The sequence below is a fragment of the Mustelus asterias genome, chromosome 13 (assembly GCF_964213995.1).
Source record: "Mustelus asterias chromosome 13, sMusAst1.hap1.1, whole genome shotgun sequence".
Classification (NCBI taxonomy): Eukaryota; Metazoa; Chordata; class Chondrichthyes; order Carcharhiniformes; family Triakidae; genus Mustelus; species Mustelus asterias.
Genome location: NC_135813.1, coordinates 69,995,766 through 70,016,477, shown reverse-complemented (window position 1 = coordinate 70,016,477; position 20,712 = coordinate 69,995,766). Strand labels below are relative to the sequence as shown.

General features: G+C 41.3%; 1 protein-coding gene across 1 annotated transcript in view; it reads left to right on the top strand.

Annotated features, from left to right (window-relative positions):
• Positions 1 to 20,712, top strand: part of fbxw8 (F-box and WD repeat domain containing 8) — a 179,336-nt gene that overhangs the window by 20,942 nt on the left and 137,682 nt on the right. The window contains exon 4 of the mRNA XM_078226998.1: positions 2,856 to 2,944. Coding sequence (XP_078083124.1) covers positions 2,856 to 2,944 — 89 coding nt within the window. The remainder of the gene's footprint in view (positions 1 to 2,855; positions 2,945 to 20,712) is intronic.

Sequence of the window (20,712 nt, the reverse complement as noted above, 5' to 3'; positions counted from 1 at the left end):
ATAGTTTCTGTTCTTATGCTGACAATGATTATTCCAGGTTTCTGCACTCGGACACAATGCTGTTCATCATCTATCTGCTGTCTCTTCGGAAATGTCATCTGCAAGTTCAGTTCAGTACCTACATGTATGTTGGTGATGCCCAGCTCTTCAAATCTGCCACTGTAAGATTGTTGCTGTACACTGAGAGTGTGTCCCATGTCCAGTCACTATGAATCAAAATCAATATTAAGGTGGTTGCCAAGGGCCTTTGTGCTGACTGTTTGCGGGGGGGAGCCCCTGGGACCTCCGTGGTGCGGAGGGGGTGAGGTTATTTCTTAGTCTGAGCTGGGTCCCCTTCTGATCTCTGTGGAGCTGGACTTAGTGGCATGTTTATGCCCCACTCCTCAACATGATGGTGTGAAACACATCCCCCCCCCTTGAATTTTGTATTCCAATTAAATTATTAATCAGCAAGCTTCTTTGAGTTTAACATAAAGATGATTATCTGTTTTTATCCACTTAGCCCGCATTAACACAACATCATGCTCTCGGTTTGATGGTCTGTGTTGAATAAGCAAAGGTCATCTGACCCCTTAGCAGGCACCTTAATAGTTGACCGATAAAAAAAAAATTCCAGAAGCTTACTTACAAACTCTGTCCATGTGTAAATTTATGAAGTATAAAATAGTGAATGTAACTCCTTTATTCAAAATGGGAAGGAGACAGAAAGCAGGAAACTACTTGCGAGTTAGCTTAATACCTGACTTGGGGAAAGTATTAGCTATTATTAAAAACATTATAGAAGAGCACTTGGAAAAATTAAAGGGAATCAGGCAGAATGAACGTGGTTTGAGAGAGGGAAATCATGTTTTACCAAATTATGGGAGTTTTTTGAGGCTATAACGTGTGCTGTGGATAAAGGGGAAACAGTAGATATACTGCATTTAGGTTTCCAGAAGGCAGGCTATTGTGGAAAATAAAAGTTCATGATGTAATGGGTAATATAATGGCATGGATAGAAGATTGGCTAGCTAAGAGGAAATAGAGTTGGCATAAAAGGGTAATTTCCATGTTGCTAAGAAGTAACAGGTGGTGTACCACAGGGATGAGTGCCGGGGCTTCAACCTGTTACAATTTATGTACATGACTTGGTTGAAGGAACCAAGGGTATGGTTTTTAAATTTATTGATGACATGAATGTAGGTCAGAAAGTAAGTTGTGAAGAGGACATAGGGAGGCCAGTAAGGGATATAGTGAGTGGGCAACGATCTCACAAATGGAGTATAATGTGGGAAAATATGAAATTGTCAATTTTGGCAGGAAGAATAAAAAAGAAGCATATTATCTAAATAGCGGGAGATTGCAGAGCCCTGAGATGCTGAGGGATTTTGGTATCCTCGTGCATGAATCACGAAAGGTTAGCATATAGACACAGCAAGTGATTAGAAATGCCAATAGGAAATTATTGTTTATTGTGAGTGGAATTGAATACAAAAGTAGGGAGGTTATGCTTCAGTTGTGCAGGCCATTGGTGAGACCACTTAATGTGCACGTTAATGGTCTTCTTAAGGAGGGATATAAATGTGTAGGAAGCAGTTCAAAGAAAGTTAATTAGACTCATTCCTGGAATTGGTGGGTGGTCTTATAAGGAAAGGTTGGAAAGGCTAGGCTTCTACCAGCTGGAGTTTAGAAGAGTTAGAGGTGACTTGCTTGAAATATTTCAGATCATGAGGATTCTTGACAGGATGGATTTGGAGAGGAGGCTTCACCTTGTAGGAGAATCTGAAAAGTAGTTACAACTATTTTACAAACAAGGGGTCAATCACTTAAGACAGAGATGAGGAGAATTATTTCCTGAGTTGTGAGTCTTTGGAACTCTTTTCCTCAAAAGGCAGTGGAAGCAGTCTTTAAATATTTTAAAGACGGAGCTAGATAGATTCTTGATAAGCAAAAGGGTGAAAAGTTATTGGGGTAGGCAGGAATGTGAAGTCCAAGTTACAATTGAATCAGTAGTGATCTTTTTGAATGGTGGAGCAGGCTCGAGGGGTCAAGTGGCATACTCCTGCTCCTACTTCATATGCTTGTGTGAATAGAACCTACCTTTACGGGGCATGACAAGTGGCAAACTTGAAGTCATTCTATTTGTTATTCTGTTTGTGCCTGGCTTACCACATGCTGAAAAGGTTTGCCCACTCCCTCATCATCTCAATGATTAAATTAATCTGTTTAAATTCTCCTGATTTCCTGTGGCCCCACAGATTAATTTTAGGAGCCTTATTCTTATTTTCAAATCTCTGCAAGATCTCACTGCACTTCATCTGTGGAATTTCCAGCCATATGCCAAGACCACATAAGACATTGCCCCGGATTACTGCATGTGTCATTTTGTTCCCTCAATGCCACCATCAGAGATTGAATTTTTTCAGTCACTACTCCGTTATCTGGTGATGTTGTTTTCAAAAACATCTTTGACTTCAGCCTCTCTCCCTGCTTTCTTAAAACATTTCTCTATTTCTGTTTTGGCTTTCTCCCTGCCCAAGTTTCTTCCCATTCTGTTAAGTGTCACCTTCTTTCTCCTTTAAAGCACTCGGAAGCTGTCTTCTATGTATAGTGCTTATAAATATAAATGGCAGCATTAAAGTACATATTCATTTTCATTTGATTGGCATTATTCATCAGCACACCCAAACTGCTTTTTAATATTAGCTGTAAAAGGCTGCAGTGGTTTTCTGTGGAATACACCGCTTGTACAAATCAAGTTTTATGTTGACTATTTTTAATAAGCATTGTGCCCAGGAATGTGTTGTGCACATGGCAATTAAATATGTCTCAGATTGCTTTATTTGAAGTTCTATAAGGTCTTTTATTTTCAACAGAACCGTATTGGAGCTGCAAGCCAGTTGCAGTATGATGTGGGAGGAATATTATGTGATGCACACTCATGCAATGGATTGGTAGTTTCTGGGTAAGGAAATATTTGAATATTCGGAGATTATAGCAACGTTGCAGAACAATTAAGAATTTCTAGATAAAGAGTAATGCATATCTGGAAGTGACTGGAAGGCACAATCTCATGGAAGAGTGGGAAAACCAGATAATCTCATGAGGTTATTATTGTCTTCTGAATGCTGAGATTATGAGTTTTATGTAGATCTTAATGTGTGTAATTTTATTGCACTTTCAGTGTGGATTATGCTTGCCAGTGGATGCTGCTTGTAAATTGTCTATTTTAAAAGTGTTCTAAAACTTTTTTCAAATATAGTGTAATCAGTAGAAAAGGAAGTACAGAAGAAAAGGAAGAAACTCCTTTTGAGTTGCTTAGCATATTCACCAACTTTAGTTTCATATTTACTAGTTATGCCACCATTATAACAGTAGTGCATAATGGTTATCACTGATATAGCAAATTAAAATTAATATCTAAATATAAACAAGAAATAGATGTGCAGAATTAAGTTTTAATGTACCCTATTCAGTCTGGTCATGCAAGTCAAGTGTCTCTTTTAATGAAAAATAGAAGAATATTAGCATTTTGTCTTTGATTAATGTTGCATTCTTTGAAACTGCTTTTGCTTAAAACTGTATTCCTTGTGATCTTATTGGCAAGATATAAAAACAGACCTTCTTGTTTTGCTTTTTACAAAAAAGAACCTTAGATTCATAGTTAATGCCTTGGTGTTGAAAATTAGTAGATTGAATTTTTTCCATTTCCTCCTTGCTCATAGTGCAGAAATGCGTTGAGATATTGATAGGTCAGTGTGAGGACTGCTGTGTTTTAAAGTGAGTGCAATGGGTATGTCCTTACACTGATGCACAAAATTTATCTCTTTGTTCTATTCAAACATCCCTCCTAGCAGCCAGCTAAGGAATGAATTAACTACGTTACATTTCTGAATATTACTTTGGGAAGAGATCCTGATCTTCCAATTGAGGATGCTTTTGTCAATTTAGTGTGGTATTTCAGAAAGGTTGGGTTGTGAAATACATACTCTTAAAAATTGCTAAAGGTTTTGAATCACAAGCGGGTAAATATATATAATTCCTCAATCAAATTTTTTTGTTTAATGGAAACTAGAAAGAAATAACTTGCATTTCTGTAGCTTCTTTAATAACCTCAGTGTTAATTAATTGGATATTTAACTGAATGAAGGTGGTGGACATTAACTGGGAATTCATTTGTTCCTACTGAAACTGTGCGGTTCGGTTTTGCAGTGCCTGTTTGTAATATGTGTAGAAAAAGCTTAAAGTTTATAAGGATTTGGCTCCAGTTCTATATGACATCCCATGGCTATATGAAATGTACTCTTGATGTCCCAAAGCACTTTACAAGCAATGAAGTGTAGTCACCATTATAATGTAGGAAGCACATCAGCCAATGTGCACAGCAATGTTCTCCAAGCAATGATATAGTAATAACCAGATAATCTGCTCTTCGTTATATTGATTGAGGGTAAATATTGCCCAGACAGTGCAGAGGACTCCCTTATCCTTTTTCAAAATACTTCCATGAGAACTTTACATCCACCTGTGAGGATGTTTAATGTTTTATCTGAAAGATGACTCCTCGGACATTCCCTCTATTGCACCTGGATTATTTGCTTATTTATTTTATCTATTTATTATTGTCACAAATAGGCTTACATTAGCACTGCAATGAAGTTACTGTGAAAATCCCCTAGTCGCCACGCTCTGACGCTTGTTCGGGTACACTGAGGGAGCATGTACCATGGCCAATGCACCTAATCAGCATGTCTTTCGGACTGTGGGAGGAAACTGGAGCACCCAGAGGAAAGCCATGCAGACACGGGGAGAACATGCAAATTCCACACAGATTGTGACCCAAGCCGGGAATCGATCCTAGGTCCTGGGCGCTGTGAGGCAGCAGTGCTAACCACTGTGCTACCATGTCTCCGGGCTGGGACTTGAACCCACAATCTTCTGACTCGGAGGCAAGAATATGATTATTGAGCCATGATTGAATCATTGAACTTTTGATCCTGAATATATTTTGAAGTACTGTTGGTCGGCAGAATATGACTGTATGATTAGCTGTATGGCAAGTTTAACAAATCGGCCCTTAGTATTTCACCAGGCTGTTGGAAAGCTTTCAAGTATAGATAAAAGATATTTGCACAATAAGGGAGGGAAAATTAATTAACAAATCACATTAAATTTCTCTTATGCCCCAGTTGGCAGTGAGTTAGTCCGTTTAGGCAAAGACTTGGGAGCTCATCTTTCTCATCCCTTGAACCATTCTTGTAAACCTCTTCTGCACTCTCTCCAATGCGTTCACATATTTCCTACAGTATGGCACCCAGAACTGTACAGACTACTCCAACTGAGGTCAAACTACTGTCTTGTGTAAATTCAGCATAACTTTCTTGCTCTTGTACTTTATGCCCCTATTAATAATAGTCAGGACGCTTTATTAATTGCTCTCTCCACCTGCAACGATCTATGCACATATACACCCAGGTTCCTCTACTCCTGCACCATGTTAAGCATTTTACCCCTTACTTTATATTGTCTGTCCACTTTCTTTCTACCAAAATGTACTGAACTTCATCTGCTATCTATTTGCCCACTCCACTGATTTGTCTATGTCCTTTTGAATTTCTACAATGTCCTCGTCACAGTTTACAATATTTCCAAGTTTTGTATCATCTGCAAACTTTGTAATTGTCCCCTACACACCAAGATCTTGATCATTAATATGTATCAGGAAAAGCAAAGGTCCCATTACCGACCCCTGGGGAACACCACTATAAACATTCCTCCAGACTGGAGCTTTATTCAGCCAATTTTGTATCCATATAGTTACTGTCCCTTTTATTCCTTGAGCTATAGCTTTACTTACAAATCTGTTGTGCGGCACTGCATCAAATGGTTTTTGAAAGTCCATGCACACCATATCAACAGCATTACCCTCATTGACCCTTTCTGTTACCTCTTCAAAAAAGTCCAGCAAGTTACTTAAACATGATTTCCTACTTAGAAAGCTATACTGTTTCTTCCTAATCAACCCACATTTCTCCATGTGACTACCAATTCTATCCCAAATAATTGCTTCTCAAATCTTGTCCACTGCTGAAATGAAACTGGTCTGTAATTGCTGGGCTTATCCTTGCAACCTTTTGAACAAAGGTGTAAAGTTTGCAATTCTCCAGTCCTCTGGCACCTCCCCTGAGTCTCAGGAAAAGTGAAAGATTATGGCTCGCACCGCTGCAATTTCCACTCTCACTTCCTTCAATCCTTCAATATCCTTGAATGCATCTCATCTGCTCCTGGTGCCTTGTCAACTATAAGTACCAACAATCCATCCAACACTTCCTTCTTATCAATTTTGAACTTTTCTAGTGACAGAGTTTCCTCATCTGTCACCATGGCCTGGGTAGCATCTACCTCCTTGGTAAAGTATTCATTTAATATCTCAGCCTTGCCCTTCCTCCATGTGTAAATTTCCTTTCCAACTCGTTTTACCAACCTTTTACTATTTATATTCCTGTAGAAGACTTTGGGATTCCTCTTTATGTTGGCGGCCAGTCTTTTCCCATAATCCCTCTTTGCTTCTCTAATGTGCTTTTTCACCTCTCCTCTGACACTTCTGAACCTCTTGGTTTTCAATTGTATTTTCTACCTGACATCTGTCATAAGCATACTTTTTCTTTGTTATTATAATTTCCATCTCCTTTTTCATGTAGGGAGCTCTGAATTTGTTTGCCCTGCCTTTCCCTTTTAAGGAAATATATCTTGACTGTGCTGGAAGCATTCATTTTTGAAGGGAACCCATTGTTCAGCTATAATTTTTCTTGCCAACCTTCTATTCCAATTTATTCAACGCACTCCATTCTTGCCTCATTGAAGTCTGCTCTCCCGCAGTTAATTACTTTTATTCTCGATTGCCTACTGTCCTTTTCTATCAACATCCTAACCTATGATACAATGATCATTGTCCCCTAAATATTCCCCCACTGGTACATGATCTACTTGGCCACCTCATTTCCAAAAACCAAGTCCAACTGTGCATCCTTTCTTGTTGGACTGAACACACATCTATAAAAGAAATTTCCTGAACATAATCTAGGAACTTTTGCCCGTTTCCGCCCTTTGCTTCCCACTGTCCCAGTCTAAATTTGGGTAATTAAAGCCTCCCTTACAACCATTCTATAATGTTTGCATCTCTCTGTAATTTTCCTGCAGATTTTTTGTTCTTCTACATCTTTCTTACTCGTTGGCAGCCTATAGACTACACCGAGGAATGTAATTGTACCCTTTTTCTTCCTTGGCTCTAGCCAAATAGATTCTTCCCTAGGATCCCCTGGGACATCCTCTTGCTCCAGCATTTCAATGCTCTTTTTAACTAAGAGTGACACCCCTTCCCTTTTTCTTCCTTTCCTAGCTTTTCAGAACACCTTGTACCCAAGGCTATTTAAAGACCTTCCTTGAGCCAGCTCTCTGTTATCGTCACAACCTCATATATCCACCTCAGAATCTGCATCTGTAACTCCCCAATCTAATTTACTATGCTCCGTGCATTCACATACATGTGCAGTAACTCTGATTTAGACACCATTACTTTCTCCCTTACTCCAATTGCACCTATTAACTTACTATTCTCTATAGTAGTGCTACCTGTCACTCTCAGTATTTTGGGCACCCTGATAGTCCTCTTTAATATTTTCTCTTGGTTCCCACACTCCTGCTGAGTTAGTTAAAAGCCCTCCCAACAGCACTAGGAAATATCTTGCAGGGATCTCAGTTCCAGCTCTGTTGAGGTACAACTAGTCAGGCTTGTATAGTTGCCATCTCCCCCAGAGCCACTCTAGTGTCCCTGGAATTTAAAGACCTCCCTCCTGCACCATCTTTCCAGCCATGCGTTCATCTGCCTTATCCTCCTATTTCTGTATTCATTTGTATGTGAGTAATCCAGAGATGACTAAATTTGAGGCCATTCCGATTGCAGGACCACATCCCCTTTCCTACCTAAGTTGTTGGTATCACTGCGGACCTCTGGCTGTTCACCCTGCGTAAGAAGTTTAACAACACCAGGTTAAAGTCCAACAGGTTTATTTGGTAGCAAAAGCCACACAAGCTTTCGGAGCCCCAAGCCCCTTCGTCAGGTGAGCCCCCACTCACCTGAAGAAGGGGCTTGGGGCTCTGAAAGCTTGTGTGGCTTTTGCTACCAAATAAACCTGTTGGACTTTAACCTGGTACATAAGAACATAAGAAATAGGAGCAGGAGTAGGCCATCTAGCCCCTCGAGCCTGCCCCGCCATTCAATAAGATCATGGTTGATCTGAAGTGGATCAGTTCCACTTACCCGCCTGATCCCTGTAACCCCTAATTCCCTTACCGATCAGGAATCCATCTATCCGTGATTTAAACGTATTCAACGAGGTAGCCTCCACCACTTCAGTGGGCAGAGAATTCCAGAGATTCACCACCCTCTGAGAGAAGAAGTTCCTCCTCAACTCTGTCCTAAACTGACCCCCCTTTATTTTGAGGCTGTGCCCTCTAGTTCTAGTTTCCTTTCTAAGTGGAAAGAATCTCTCCACCTCTACAACTGGTGTTGTTAAACTTCTTACTGTGTTCACCCTGCCCCAGAAGAATGCCCAGCAGCCGCTCTGTGATATCCTTGACCCTGCATGGAGGCAACAAGTTGCTAATTCTTTCTAATTTAAAAAGTGATAATTGTAGTCATTGACTTCAAATTCAGATAAGTAATTCCTTCTGGGAGCTTGAACAGATTTCTTCTTGAATGCTGTGCAACCATCAGTAAGGCGATTAGTGAGGGACTAAATTTAGTTTCAAAACATTCAAAAGACAAGCTTTAGCAAAGAAGACAAATTACTTTTATGTAGTTTTGAATGTGGGCTTCCAAAGACCTAAGAAAATGAAACCTTACCTCAAACATTTTAATCATCTATGAATTTCTTTGTGACCCAGATGCATGGCTGAGCAGTGTACCTGCGACTCATTAATACATTAGATGATTCTCACTTGTATTTCATTGGTGATTGTGCTTACCTGCCAGTGACACAATTCTGACCTCTTAGTGAAGTGGATACCCTATTTAGAGTTCATAACTGCAGTAAAGGCATTTTGCAATATTAAATCTGAGCTAGTGAAACCTTTCATATTTTATTAATGTATGTAAAGGCTTGTCGATTGGGAATGATGTTGTTGACAACTGCCTTTTTACTTCGTCTATTGCTGATTTTGTGTTGACCCTTATATGCAAGTGATTTATTAGGTTGTAACAAAACAGGGTAATGCTCTGGCGACCTGGGTTTGAATCCCACCACAGCAGTTGGTGGAATTTGAATTCCATCTAGAAAAAGAAATCTGGACTTAAAAGTCTAATGATGACCATGAAACAAACTATTGTTGATTGTTGCTAAAAAAAATTGGTTTGGTTCTCAAGTATCCTTTAGGCCACTCAGTTGTGACTAGAAAGTCAATAAGGAATGGAATTGGACAGACCGCCGTGCATCAACATTGGCACCAGAAATGACAACGGCAAACTCAGCCCTGTCGATCCTGCAAAGTCCACCTTACTAACATTTAGGGATTTGTGCCAAAATTGAGAGTTGCCTCACAGACAATTCAAGCAACCCCTTGATGTAGTCATCCTCACAGAATCTTACACAACAGATGTTGTCCCAAACACTACCACATATTGTCCCACGACAGGACAGACCTAGCAGAGGTGGAGGCACAGTGGTATAAAGGTGGGAGGGAGTTACCCTGGGAGTCCTCAACATCAAATCTTGGTCCCATGAAGTCTCATGGCATCAAGTCAAACATGGGCAAGGAAACCTCATGCTGATTACCATGCACTGTCCCCCCAAGTTGATGAAACAGTACACCTCCATATTGAATGCCACTTGGAGGATGCACTGAGAGTGGCAAGGGCACAGAAGATGCTCTGGTCGGGGACTTCAATGTCCATCATGAAGAATGGCTCTGAACTAACTGACTGGCAGAGTCCTAAAGGACATGGCTGTTAAACTAGCTCTGCAGCACACCTGCTGAAACAACAAGAGGGCAAAACGTACTTGACCTCGTAATCACCAAACAGCCTTTCGCAGATGCATCTGACCATGGCAGTATAAGGAGGAGTGACCACCACACAGTCCTTGTGGAAACAAAGTCCTGCCTACATTTTGAGGATACCCCCCCCACCTTGTGTGGCATTCCACTGTGCTAAATAGGATAGATTTTAAACAGATCTAGCACTGTGGGCTATTAGCGGCAGCAGAATTCTACTCGGCCACAATCTCTTGTTAGTTCTAATGTACGTTGAGGAAGAATGAGTTTGAAGCCAGCCTGTACCTTAAAATAGATTTATTTCCAAGATAGCAAAGCAAAGGAACAGATTTTCCCATTTCCTCCTCACTTTGGTGTTCCCCCATCAATACCCATCACCTGTTTAACAATGCAATTGCCTTAACAAAGTGATTGCTATTGGATGTTAACCGTGTGGTTAATAAGACATTGACATCTGTAACCTCATGGCCCGGTATTTCCCCACAATTATCACCAATCCAAGAAATAAGAACGTGAGAACTATGAGCAGGAGCCGGCAATTCAGTCCCTTGAGCCAACTCAGTCGTTCAATATGATCGTGGCTAATCTCATCTCAGCCTCAACTCCACTTTCCTGCCCATTCTCCATAACCCTTCAGCCCATTACTAATTAAAAATCTGCTCATCTCCTCAAATTTACTCAATGTTCCGGCACCCACCACACCGTGGAGTAGCGAATTCTAGATTCACGACCCTTTGAGAGAAGTAGTTTCTCCTTGTATGTGTTTTAAACCCCTTATTCTAAAACTGTGATCTCTCGTTCTAGGTTATCCCACAAGAGGAAGCATCCTCTTTACGTCTACTTTGTCAATCTCCTATCTCATCCTAGATGCCTCAATTAGCTATCCACTCATTCTTCTAAACTCTAGAGAGTGTAGGCCTAAACTGCTCAAAGTCCCTTCATAAGATAAACCCCTCATCTTTGGAATCAGTCCAGTGAACCTCCTCTGAACACCAAGGTAGCATTTGGCCAATGAGAATCGGTGGGAAAATTATCCACTGGTTGGAGTCATACTTGGCACAAAGGAAAATGGATGTGGTTGTTGGAGCTCAATCATCTTAGTTCCAGAATGTCACTGCAGGAGTTCCTCACGGTAATTTGCTAGACCCAACCATCTGCTATTGCTTGATCAATCATCTTGTCTCCATTATGTGGTCAGAAGTGGGAATGTTCACTGATTGCACAACATTCAGTACCATTCATAATTCCTCAGATATTGAAGCCATCCATGTCCAAATGCAGCAAGATATGGACAATATCCAGACTTTGGCTGACAAGTGGCAAGTAACATTTGTACCACACAAGTGCTATGCAATGACCATCTCCAGCAAGGGAGAATCTAACTACCTCCTCATGACATTCAATGGAACTACCATCGTTGCATCTCCCACTATCAATATCCTTGGGGCTACCACAGACCAGAAACTTAACTGGATTAGCCATGTAAATACCGTGGCTACAAGAGGAGGTCAGAGCCCAGGAATCCTGCTGCAAGTAACTCGCCTTCTGACTCCCCAAAGCCTGTCCACCATCTCCAAGGCACAAGTCCAGAGTGTGATGAAATACTCTCCACTTGTTTGGATGAATGTTGCTCCAACAACACCCCAGAAGATTGACACCATCCAGGATTAGCATCCCATCCACAAACAAGTGCACAATGGCAGCAGTGTGTACCATCTACAAGATGCAATGCAGGAGCTCACCAAGGCTCCTTAGACAGTGCCTTCCAAACCCATGACCACAACCATTTTGAAGGAGAAAGGCAGCAGACACATGGGAACACCACCAACTGGAGGCTCCCCACAAAGCTATTCACAAGAACATCCTGACTTGGAAATGTACCACTGTTCCTTCACTGTCACCTGGTCAAAATCCTAGATCTCCCTCCCTAACAGCATAATGGGTGTACCTACACCACATGAACTGCAGTGGTGTAAGAAGGCAGTTTACCTCCACCTTCTTGAGGCAATTAGGGATGAGCAGTAAAAATGCTGGCCAAGCAAGTAACGCCTACAAGCCATGAATTAATTTTTTAAAAAATTACTCCTCTTAAACTGGGAGAGACTGGTTGTGCAACATGAAAGCACCTTTTGTCTCGATTGTTGCCATGTATGAAATGTAAGTTGCTATTATGTGTTTGCGTTCATTGTTGGTAGTGATGGTTTGCAATGGACCAAATGTCCTCATTTTGTGCTGTGAGCATTCTAGCATTCTATTCTATGGAAGGGAATAGTGAATATAGGCCGGTTATCCTGACATCAGTAGTAAGTAAAATTCCAGAATCTACTATTCAACATGAGCTAATGGGGCACTTAGCAAATCTTAATTTGATTAGGCAGAATCAGCTTGGTTTTATGATAGTGTTTGAGAACTCTATTCGAATTTTTGAGGTCGAGCAGACAGAGTAGATAAGAAGGGGTCAATGAATGCGATATATTGGAATTTTCATAAAGCATTCAATAAGGTACCACACTTAAAGCTATTGCACAAAATTAGGGCTCATGGGTTTGGGGGTAATATATTAGTATGGATTGAGGTTAATGGACCAGATGCTGCATCACAGCTGTGTCCACAAGTGCTTTGTGGCATTGGTCACTGTTTCCACACTGTAAAAAATGGGCTCCAAGCTCTGCCAAGTTGGAACCAGACTCCTCCATTCTCCTTGACAATTAGAACCATATTTTGTGGCAGGCCAACAAATACACCAAGCATTTCTGTGTGCCTGCTCATCCGTCTTTTCCTGTTTGTTGCTCCATCCAGGTCCTTATCTCAATCCTTTCCAGCAGAGCTCATTTGCAACCTTGCCCTCCAGGGAATTGGCACACATCCTGTCCTTCCTTTTGCCCTGCTGCAGCCCACTCGTGCCTGGTGCCTGATCCTGCCTCAACACCACCCTCTAAACTAAGCACAGTACCAGCATCTGAGCTGCTGACTGAGAATGTCATCTCAATTGACTGCCCTTCTTCAATTGTTGTCTGCTCTTGTTCTTTCCCTTCATTGTTAGGCAGAACAAGCTATCTAGGCAGCAATTCTTGGGTATTCGAAAGCATAAATGCAGAAGGGGAGGATTGGGGTGAGGAGAGGTTGCAGTGTTTTTGGAAAACAGATGTGTAGCTACAGCATCTGCAGCTTGTCCTTCACCCTTGTCTACAATCTGGTATGAAGTGGAATTTGAGAAGATGAATAAGGCAGGAACATACCTTCACTTGGATGATTGCAGTGATGCTGATTGCAGTAGCCTCAGTTACTGCAGTGGCAATAATTCAGTGCAGTGTCTCCTCAAGGGGCTCAGCAGACGTAGCTGTGCCTGTCCTTGTTGGTTCTCTGTTGCTTTCCTGGACTACCTTGTCCTACAAGAGAGGGAAAAGTGGCAGTAAGTAAGTGCATTGTGTTTGGTTGATACCTGTCACAGCTCAAAGCTGCAGTTATGTGGGTGAGGCTTTTGGCAGTTTTAAGTGTGTGAAGGTGCAATGCAGCATATGAATGTTAGAAACGAATCTTGATTGCTTGAGATTTCTGATAGGTGTGTGATGATGAGTGTGGGTACATTAAGTAGTCCATGACAAGAACAGAGGATGCGGAAAAACTCAGCAGGCCTGGCAGCATCTGTAGGAAGAGAGTTAATGTTTCGAGTCAGCTTGGCTCTTCATCAGAACCCGTGAGGTTGGTTGTGCAGTGGGCAGGATATAACATTTGAAAATGCATTCATTGGCCTTGACTATTGATCTCTAAGGCTATCTGTTCCCATTGCCTGCATGCCTGGCCTCTGGAAACATTATCTCTCTCCTCCTCTCAACCTTCTGGACTGGAACCTCTTGTGCTCCATCTGATAACCTGGGAGCCCTCTCTCTGGCATGCTGCTCCATTAGCACACTCTATTCCGTTTGAAAACATTTGTTCTGCGGTTAGAATGCTGTTAAGAGAATGCTGTTTCTGAGGAGAAACTACTTCTCTCAAAGGGTGGTGAATCTATGGAATTCATTACCCCGAAGTGTGCCGGGCCATTGAATAAATTTGATTGAGGAGGAGTTGGATTTTTAATGAGTTGAAGAGTTCTGGAGGATGGGGAGGAAAGTGGAGTTGAAGCTGAGATTAGATCAGCCATGATCGTATTGAATGGTGGAGCAGGCTCAAGGAGCTGAATTGCCTACTCCCGCTCCTAGTTCTTATGTTCTTAAGAAATGCAGGCTAACTTTATCTCTTGCGAGCCTCATGAGCACTGAGCCCCCTGCAGAACATGCAGGCATGTTTAGTGATGTGCTGCACACTGCAGCCATGGAGATGAATAGTGAGCACAAAGTTTGCATGCTGCCTGCAGCATCTGAGTTAATGTGGGGTAATATATAAGTTTTTAGCCTTGTGCGCCTCATGAGAATTTTTCAATTGAATCAACTCTTGCCCTGTTTACAGGTGCCACATTAGATTAGAAATCTGATGAGAACAAACTCTTGCTGCGAAAATCAAGAAAACTATCAGTGAAGTGAAGGCTTACTGTTGTTCCTTTGATGCTGGCAGCAAAATCTGGGCCAACCACATCACCTTCATTTTTAGTAAAGCCATAAGTTGGCCTTGATCCTAAATGGCATAGGCATAATTGCCTACAGGGACAGCTGGAAATTTCCCAATCGTTATTTCATTAGTCCTAAACAGGCATCTTGAGCTGAAGTCCCACTCCCTTTCCTTTTCAATGCAACTTAAGATCAGCGAGAGGATAAAAGTGGAAGATGGAAAGTGAGAACACAGGGAGGCCGGCAGGAGAGTAACTGAGGAGGCTCAAGAGTGAGATCAGAGCAAGATCAATGAAGGGTATAAAAGTGCAGGCTCCTGAGACTGAACACAGAGAGACCAACAGGAGAATAAATGAGAGGCTCGAGAATGAGAGCATCGGGAGGATAAAGAGCGAGTGGGTTCAAAACATTGACTGCATTTTAAAAATCAGTTTGACATTTTAGGAAAGCAGGCAAGTGATTGGTTGGTGAATTTGTTTCTAAATTAGGGTATTAATTCAAATTAGGAGCTAGTAAATGTATAAATGTCAATTGGGGTAAGTATAACAGTTGATGAATTAGTAAGAGTATGAACACAGAGCAGGTCTACATGCATTAATTCAAATTAATAGTTTAAACAAGGTACTAACTAGCTTGTAAAAGAGGTAATAGTTTAATTTTAGATTTCTGCACCATTATGGCAAGCCCTTCACTATCTCCACCCCCACTTCCTTCAGCAACCTGCAATGCAAGATATCCAGACCAAATCACTCTAAACATTGCCAGCCTTTCTGTGACATGTCACATGGCTTGGGGACCACGTGTACAGGAAGTGTCTCCAGCTCCTTCATCTCAAGTTCCGGATTTCCAAGCTTTTAGGGGCAGCTGGAGTTGTTTGGAGCATCAAAAGAGGATGAATCTTTCCTCGATTGTTTGTTCCAGGAGGTGGTCACCCCACAAGTGAGAGTTCAGGATAGTAGAGAGGTGGCCATCTGGAAAAATAGGAGCCTTCAGGGTACGTGCCATTCTCAAACAGGTGTTCATCAGTGGCGACTGCTAAGACTGACAATGCCTTGAACAAAAAGGTATATATATGCTTAGAGGCAGGGCAAAGCCAGAATATGTAATGAGTGCTTATAGCATTGGTGTTTACCAAGGAAGAGGAAGGTGACAAAATATCACTGGAAGGAGAGCTTATAGAGGTGTTTAATGGGGTCAAAATTGCGAGGCAGGAGATTCTGCAAAGGCTGGCAATGCTTAGAGTGAACAAATCATCAGGTCTGGGTATCTTGCAAGTTGCCAAAGGAAGTGGGGTGGAGATAGTGAAGGGCTTGCCTTAATCTTCCAATCTTTCCTAGATATGGGGATAGAGTGGTTAGGGCCTGACTGGATAGCTCTACGAAGAGCTGGCATTGGCTGAAAGGCCTACTTCTGTATTGTAAATGGTTGATTGACTCTACGATGCTTAAGATTTCAGATGTGAGTCAATGAAGAAAGAGATGTATGCCATTCCAGCAGGGAGGTGCTTTACTGGCCTTGTTTAAGGTGCATTGTGTAGTACAATGGGTTAGTTAAATAGAATAGTTGTGGTAATGAGTTAGTGGTGTAGATCATGATGTAATTGTGACATCAGCAATCATATGCTAGAGACTCTGTACAGCAGATGGAACAGTCTGTGCTTGAGATATGTTGTGGAGATGCCGGCGTTGGACTGGCGTAAACACAGCAAGAGTTTTAACAACACCAGGTTAAAGTCCAACAGGTTTATTTGGTAGCAAATGCCATTAGCTTTCGAAGCGCTTATCCTTCGTCAGAAGGAGTGGATATCCACTCCATCAGACGAAGGAGCAGCGCGCCGAAAGCTAATGGCATTTGCTACCAAATAAACCTGTTGGTCTTGAGATATGTGCCTACTGAGTAGCTCACCGTGCATATGGTGCATGTAGTATAAATAAACCAGTTTGCAGTAGTTACCTGAGTCAGACCACAGTTGGTCAAGGTAAGATAGACCCCACGACCAGCATACAAAACACATTGTTGAAGTGAAATAGAGAAAGCTTTAATTAGTTGTCCGACTTGAGAGTCCTTGCTACTGACAGTGGAAATGTAACTGGATATTGATCCGTTCCCAGCCCAGAGATCTACTGCCCTTGACAAACACAAAAAAAATCAATAAAACTCACCAGTGGTTTGGAGCAGTATATTTTAATCATTCATCTGAGGTGATAATGTTAAATTTAGTGGAGTAGTTTGATTGAAAATTGTGGATCTTATCGGTCTCTTTAAATAGTGACACTCAAAGTTGCCCTTAGAGAAAGACACCGTTATCATGAACTGAAGTACTTGTAAACTTTAAATTTTTAATGAAATCGAAGTCTGTGTGAAATAAGAAATGTTATTCAGACTTTGACCAGTTCGTTGCTAACATTTCTTAATAATATTCCATCTGCACATGGAACGTCTCTTGTAAAATGACTCCAGATCAACTTGTGTATGAGTTTTGAAAACTGAAAAATATACTTAAGGCACCTAGATGTAATTCATGTTTTTAGTGGTTAACATAATAGGATGGTTTTCCTAACCTATGTCCCTGGGGAATGCACATAAATTGAGTGCAAAGATCAGGAAAAATAAGGCAGAGACCTGTTATGGTGGGTCTTCATCCCTTTGCACTGCCTCAGAATTTCTGGGAATTTACTGGTGGGTGGCCATTGGGAATAGAGGAGTAGCAGTGTGTAGCAGAGATTTGATAGAGATGAAGGGGCTGGACAGAGTAGATGGGGAGAAATTGCTTCCCCCTCGTAAAAGGATCAAGAACGAGAGGGCATAGATTTAAGGTGATTTGTAAAAGAAGCAATTGTGATGCGAGAAAAGACTTTTTCACGATGAGTGGTTTGGCTCTGGAATGCACTGCCTGCAAGTGTGATGGAGGCAGGTTCTACTGAGGCATTCAAGAGGATAGTATATGATTATTTGAATAAAAACAATATGCAGGGATATGGGAGAAAGGCAGGGGAATAGCATTAAGCCATAATGCTTGTTTGGAGAGTGGATGCAGACAGAATGGGCCAAGTGGTCAGCTCCTGCGCTGTAACAATTATGTGATTCAGTGGTAAGCTTGCTCCTACAATGAATGTAAGTGCAGCATTGCTAGGATAATGTGATAGATTGAATGGATGCATTCTCAGCTTTGAAGTTCTGCTTGCTGAATTAACTTAGTTAGGAAATAGATATAGTTTTAAGTAAGTTATATTTTTATTTGTGTGTGTTGCGCATAACCAGTAGCTTTAAATTTTAGTTTCATTGTTAAAAGTTGCCTGCAAATTTATGCATTGTAATGAGGTATTACCACCTGAAAGCAAAACCGGGCAACGTAGGACACAGGGAAACAGAAAGCGGTTTGAGTTGAGTTGAAACAGAGTTAACCCAGAAGCGAGATGATTGTCACAGAAGCTGTTGAAGCAGAGACATGAAGAGGGCAGGCCCCAAAATAAAGAACAGAAAATTCCCAGAAACCAAAGAATGGGACAGAAGAGAGTTCCAGGAAGACATTGAAGTTAAGGAACAAGGACAGGGATTGAAAACATTCCCTGTTCAGTGAAGATAAGAGGGAGGCTCCAACTTAAAAAAAAGTTACATTTGTAGAAACTAAATTGAAAGCAAAATAGGCTTGCGAGAAGCCAGAGATCCAAAGTAACCAGAAGATTGGTGACTCCCCTTTGTGGGTCTGTGAAACAGTGGTGTTCTGTTGGAACAGTTGGTAACTGTGGCAATGTGTGAAAGGTGAAGCTTGAATGCACATGACAGTTCAGAAAAGAATAATGAAAGGAGAGGTTGAAACTTTGGAGGGGGATCCTTGGTGAAGAACGAGAAAACATTGTTTGGGAGCAGATTGGAAACCTTTGTGTGGAAGACAGAATTCCAATGAGACCAGTTGGCGCTCAGTGTGACAAACATCTGGGGTGAGTGAGGTGGGAATATTGATGAGAAATCATCATGGGCTGGAAGAATCAGCCCCGAGGTAGTAATTAGGAAAGGGAACCCCAGCTGAAGTTTCCACTCCAAATCAGAAAAGTGGCAGCCCAACTACTCTTCAGCTACATTAGCATAGGCTAGAAACTCAAGCTTAGAACTGTTGGACTTGATGGGCCTTTACTCATGAGGCCACTTACCAAAGATAATTGCCTAATTTTGCTGCACCTCTCCAGATAAGCTTGAGTGTGCCACAAGCCACATTGAATTTGGAGAGTTCTCCAACAGGGTCATACATTGGGAATCTGGGGTTAATCAAGATGAGCTGCTCTTCCCAGAGCCTTTGGCTGCTATTGGAGAATAGCAGAGAGACAGCCACATGCCCAAGAATCCAGTTTTTTTAAAAACAAAATTCTCAATTTCTGGTCTGCTTCCAGACTATCCAGGAAGGGTCCTGGATCAAACTCATGCTATCAGTTTTGTCGGATGGCCTTGCATTTGGGCACCCCATTGAAGTTATAATCCCAGCTGATGTTATTGCTGGACAAGTCAGATCCCCGGATGAAAACTGGCTTGATAGATTCTAATTTTTACTTTTTATTTAGATACGTGGAAGGCAGCTACTAAAAAGAGTCAGCTTTAGCAGCGAAGTGGGCCGGGAGCCTTAAGTGGAGCCCGTTTAATGGGCTTCCCGCTGGACGCCATGGCCTCTGTGCATCTCTGCCCAGTGGGGCTGGCCAGCGGTGCAGAGCTACTGAGCATACGCTGATCTCGGCGCTGACAGTTCGGCACATGTGCAGTGACCCTCTCAGCACTGTGCTGCCAGACTCTCCAGCGGGAATAGGCTTCGCCCAAAGATTTTCAGCCTGATTCATGCTAGGGCTCTCTGTAATGTACAGAGCGTGGGAGATTCATTTTGAAACTTCCACAGAAAGAAACCACCAGTATTTACTCCAGTTTTTACATGAATTTGGCACTTTGAATTTTTTTAGGAGAATCCCACCCCTAGTGTCCCCTGTTGGCATAGTATATGTGTATATATGGACGGTCATCTGTACTTAACACTGGCATCTTTATGAGATAGGACATATGAAAATTGGGAGGAAGATTCTCAAAGTAAAACAAATCTCAAACATTTATTTGAGTCTACATTTGACTGGAAGCTATAATATAGAATGTGATTTTGTGAAGTGATTGGAGGTTGAGGATTCCATGATTAAAAATTTTTGATGGACTATTGCATTAGTTCTTGTGGGTGTGGTGTACCTATAATAATTAGAGCTCATCACCATGTCAGTTGACTTACCTGACTTTTTCATTACAAGCATACGTTGTAAATGCTTTTAAAAGCTGCCACATTAATGGGACTAAATCTAGTTTTATGATAATTCCATAAGAATCTGTCAACAATTTGATTCAATTGAATCCATCGCTTATTTAATTTGCTTTAAATTAGAAAATTTCAGTAGTGCAACTCTCGGGTCCTCTCCTCCCCTGAGATTTTCCCTTTTTCTCCCCCTGCTAATTTACTGAGTGCAATGAAGAAGAACAGAGCAGAATTTCATTTATTGATTTGATGAAATATGAACTGTGCAGCAGTACAGTCCTGTGTCTTTTTCTCATGATAATAGAACCTCATGTTTACAGTCTGACATAAGCCAATTTAATCCAGCCTATGTTCAGACTATCTTGTGTATATCATTAAAAATTTATCAAGTGGTAGAAGTGGCTGTATACTCGGTCAACCCTTGATTCTTGCCATTTGAGACTGTTGACTGTGGTTACCTCATTCTTAATCAATGTTGTGCATTCCAGATTTTCTTTTGCTTCATCTTCGACTTGCTGTCATTTAAACCCATTTATAAAGCACTTTGTAAATATCAACCATAGTTGTCCATCGTACCATTCTTAGTCTGTCTGCAACTTGGGATAATTCAGTAATTGATTAGTAATTTATCATGCATGCTAGGTCGCACACACTTTAAAAAGAATACAGTAATCTTCATAATACGCAATTGATTTTATATTGTGTACTTCTAAAGTGTTTGCTAAATGAAATACATTTTCTACAATAATTTTGTTCCTGAGAATTGACTTTCTACAGCCTATTTTAATCTCTTCAATTCTCCGTGTTGCCAGTTAAATAGAGCAAATGTTTATCTTTAAAATGAAGTAGGACAAGGAA